This window comes from Wyeomyia smithii, chromosome 2 (assembly GCF_029784165.1).
Source record: "Wyeomyia smithii strain HCP4-BCI-WySm-NY-G18 chromosome 2, ASM2978416v1, whole genome shotgun sequence".
Lineage (NCBI taxonomy): Eukaryota > Metazoa > Arthropoda > Insecta > Diptera > Culicidae > Wyeomyia > Wyeomyia smithii.
Genome location: NC_073695.1, coordinates 90,108,257 through 90,111,724, shown reverse-complemented (window position 1 = coordinate 90,111,724; position 3,468 = coordinate 90,108,257). Strand labels below are relative to the sequence as shown.

Sequence of the window (3,468 nt, the reverse complement as noted above, 5' to 3'; positions counted from 1 at the left end):
ACCGTTCAAAATGGTCGTGAAATAATTCCAGGCGAAACGTCGCTTATTCCGTTATGGGATTCCCGTGACAAGCACCAATATTGTGACTTTTCAAGCCAAATATTTATGTTTAAACAGACCCAAGCTTACTTTGAGATTCATAGACAGTAACCGATTCCTCTAAACAGTAATGAATGATAGAATCATCACCGACAGTAATGCCAGTTATTGAAATTGAATACTAAACAATTGTTATTGGTAATTTTCTTTCAAATAATTGAAAACTAAACAGCGGTTGATGAAAATAGTCTTTCATATGATATTCTGTTTTTGAAACTGTGACAAAACATTCAGGAAATGTTCGAAATGAAGTGTGAGAAAAAATGCAACAAAATATGGCGCTTATTCTTCTTAATCCTAGATACCTTGCATTTTTAGCATTGCATGTGGCAGTGACTCAACATGGAAGATTCCAAGTATCATCACGTCATGTTGTATCACTTACAAACAAATTTACGTTGTTTGATGTACTCAATTTTTCTGGGAGCTTTTACTGTATGATGCAATGACTGTTATAATAGAAACTTAGATATTGAATTTGTTGATTCTATTATGAGAAAAAAGTAATACTATCAGTATAACAAATGTCGAAAATATATAAAGTAGGAGCTGATTTGAGTTAACTCCTGCGGAGGGATTCAGTCTTCAGCTTCGTCAATCTCGGCTTCAGCGTTATACACTTCCAAAATGTCTTCAATTACTTCCCAGTGTTTTTCGCGTGTTAGATCTTTGCAAAACATCTACAAGAAGATAAATAACAATGAATGAGGTACATAAGTACACATACCTACTACTTACATTGTACCAAGCGGTCATTTCGTCCGCTTCCTCAGTTAATGGTACTTGAACCCCATAAGTCTGGAACGCTAAGGCTAAACAGCATACCGCAATGTGATCAGGCTTGTGATCTAATATTTTTGCACTATGATGGAAATCTTGAAGAAACGCAGCCGCCGTTTTAGCAACTGGCAACGAGTTCCACTCTTTGACACCGAACCAGTCTTGCAGTGATTTCATGTAATGCAGCATGTACTTGTGCGGATGAACAGTTGTCAGTTCAAACTTCAACATGCGTGTGATGAAAAGTTCAGCCTGCACAATAGTATCTCTCATAGACCAATACTCATCACATAGCTCCAATGGCTGCGAACCGCGGTTAAGTGTGTTGTAGGCTACGTTGATTACATCGCGAATTTTTACTGGATCATCTTTGATTTTGCCGGCAAGATACAGACACGATGAAGCGATCATCTAGTGAAATTATCAGCATCCAAATCGAAAAGAAGGGAAGTTTACATTTGTCACCGATTATTCAAACCACGGCCATGTAGCTATATTATGTTTCTGGATGAAACCAGTTCATTATATTTGATTGTTGCTTGGCAAGAATCCTAAAGACCGACCTCATACTAAAGTTTGCAATCATTATTCGCAATCAACCAGCAAAAACCACGGCGATGTAGCTTTATTATGTTTCTGGATGAAACCAGTTCATTATATTTGATTGTTGCTTGGCAAGAATCCTAAAGACCGACCTTAAACTAAAGTTTGCAATCACTATTCGCAATCAAAACACCATGTGCCATATACAATCAATATAACATCCTGGAAACTCAACAATTTTACATACTGATGAAATGATCGGGTAATAACCAAAACACAACAGAAATTTAAAAATAAACAGAGCTACCAATTTGATTTTTATGTGAAAATTTCATGGGTTAGAGAAACATCTGAACTATAAAAAATATACAAAATTGATACTCACATAAGGATCGTACTCAGAATCATTAGCTTCTCTGAAAAATCTATGGAAAAGAATTGCTGCCATAGCAGAGGTCAATGGTTTCATGTTCAATTTGATCGCGCACTCGAACAGGAATCGTTCCGGCATCCCCTTCACATCCTTTTTCCTACAAATTGAAAAGATTATTATGGAGGTATATAACAAACGTATACAATATCTTACTTGTAATCAATTTGTTTGGTTCGTATCGTAGATAACGGTGATTCCTTTTTAAATGTTGCCAAAACATCAGTAATATCCCGCATCATTTTAACCTGCAATAATGAAATAGCATAGAAAAACGCATGATAAACTTTGTAACTTAGTTTGTATTCGTTGTACGCGTGTTAAAAAATTATAGTTATCGTTCAGGATTATCTCATTATCAGGATAAGAACAGTTAATGTTTAATTCGTGCGAGATGGCGAAAATAAGGTTACTCTGCATATTCCACTTTCAGTGCAGCCTTCAAATACAGCATAATACGAAAGCATAAAAAGAAAACCGGTAGATAAAAGGTAATGCTGTGCGAACCAATTCGATATTGTAATGGTCGCAAAAAATCACTCCGCTCATTTGGTACAAGCTGCAGCACAAGGCATAATGTGGTTTTGGTGGTTATTTTTCGTATGATTCACGAACAAGTCTGTTAAATTTAATCTAACATGTAATAGATCACCAGTTTGCCACATGAAACTTCAAAAACTTACGTGAATCTCTAACTTGATGAGAAATATTAGAAAAAGCAGCAAACACTAAACTGTATGTATTACTGTGAAACTATTGACCTTATGGAAAAATACTTGATTTGAAAACGAATCACTTTTCATAAAAAAGATTCGAAATAACACGAGCCCATCCACTTCAACCGGGTTTAGAAGCAGCACAGAAGGATGTAAATGAAATACATAAGAAATAGACGGCGACATGAGCAAACGTAGCAAACACACTACATTACGTGATAGTATTTGTGCATCCGTTCAACTGAAACAGAGATGCCAGTTCTGTTTGTAGCTCCAAAGCACTACTAGTTGCGGTATCGTACTACACCCGGCTAAATAGAGATAAGTGACATTTGCCCATCTACGTGCACGAGCAAACATGAAGCCGTGTAAAGTTGTTATTGTTTTCCCCAAAACTGTAAACCCCTGGCCTCTTGTTATTCTGACTTTTTGGCGATAACCTTCAGGAGCCAGAATTCTGCCAGATATTCAATAAGCGTTTGACCACATACATAAAGCAGGTATAAGACGAAGCAAATATTTGCTATTTTTCAATAGAGATTTTATTTTGTGCAAATAAAAATCGTACCAAAAATAGCAAATATTTGCGTCGTCTAATACCTGCTCGAGACATACGTAACACTGGCGTTTTTTCTGGTAAGGCCAAGTGCTCGACAAATAATGAACAAAATGAATTTTCTTTTTCCCGGCTTTATCTAGCCCCAAAGAAAACCCCACAATGGACTGTCAAAAATCAATGCAGCATTTTTCGAGTGGGAACGAGACAAATGCACTCACTAAACTTTTTTTGCTGAAATTCAGTAAACTTTCACTGAATTTTGCCACGCTGAAACTTCAGTAATCCATTAATTAAAAATTACTGCACGTTTCAGCAATGTGAAATGTCATTCTGTTTGATGG

The 3,468-nt window shown here is 36.3% G+C and overlaps 1 protein-coding gene across 1 annotated transcript; it reads right to left on the bottom strand.

Annotated features, from left to right (window-relative positions):
* Positions 1 to 274: 274 nt before the first annotated feature.
* Positions 275 to 2,743, bottom strand: LOC129722106 (cyclin-Q). The gene is made up of 5 exons (XM_055675342.1): positions 2,536 to 2,743; positions 2,009 to 2,100; positions 1,808 to 1,952; positions 838 to 1,290; positions 275 to 779 (listed from the first exon to the last, which is right to left on the bottom strand). The coding sequence occupies exons 2-5, from the start codon at positions 2,092 to 2,094 to the stop codon at positions 678 to 680; spliced, it is 786 nt and encodes a 261-aa protein (XP_055531317.1). The 5' UTR covers positions 2,095 to 2,100; positions 2,536 to 2,743; the 3' UTR covers positions 275 to 677.
* Positions 2,744 to 3,468: the final 725 nt, after the last annotated feature.

Coding starts and splice junctions, on each gene's coding strand:
- LOC129722106 (XM_055675342.1), bottom strand. CDS start 2,094: ATGATGCGGGATATTACTGATGTTTTGGCAACATTTAAAAAGGAATCA. Junction 1,291..1,807: donor ATTCTGAGTACGATCCTTAT/GTGAGTATCAAT, acceptor TAATTTCACTAG/ATGATCGCTTCATCGTGTCT. Junction 780..837: donor AAATGACCGCTTGGTACAAT/GTAAGTAGTAGG, acceptor ATCTTCTTGTAG/ATGTTTTGCAAAGATCTAAC.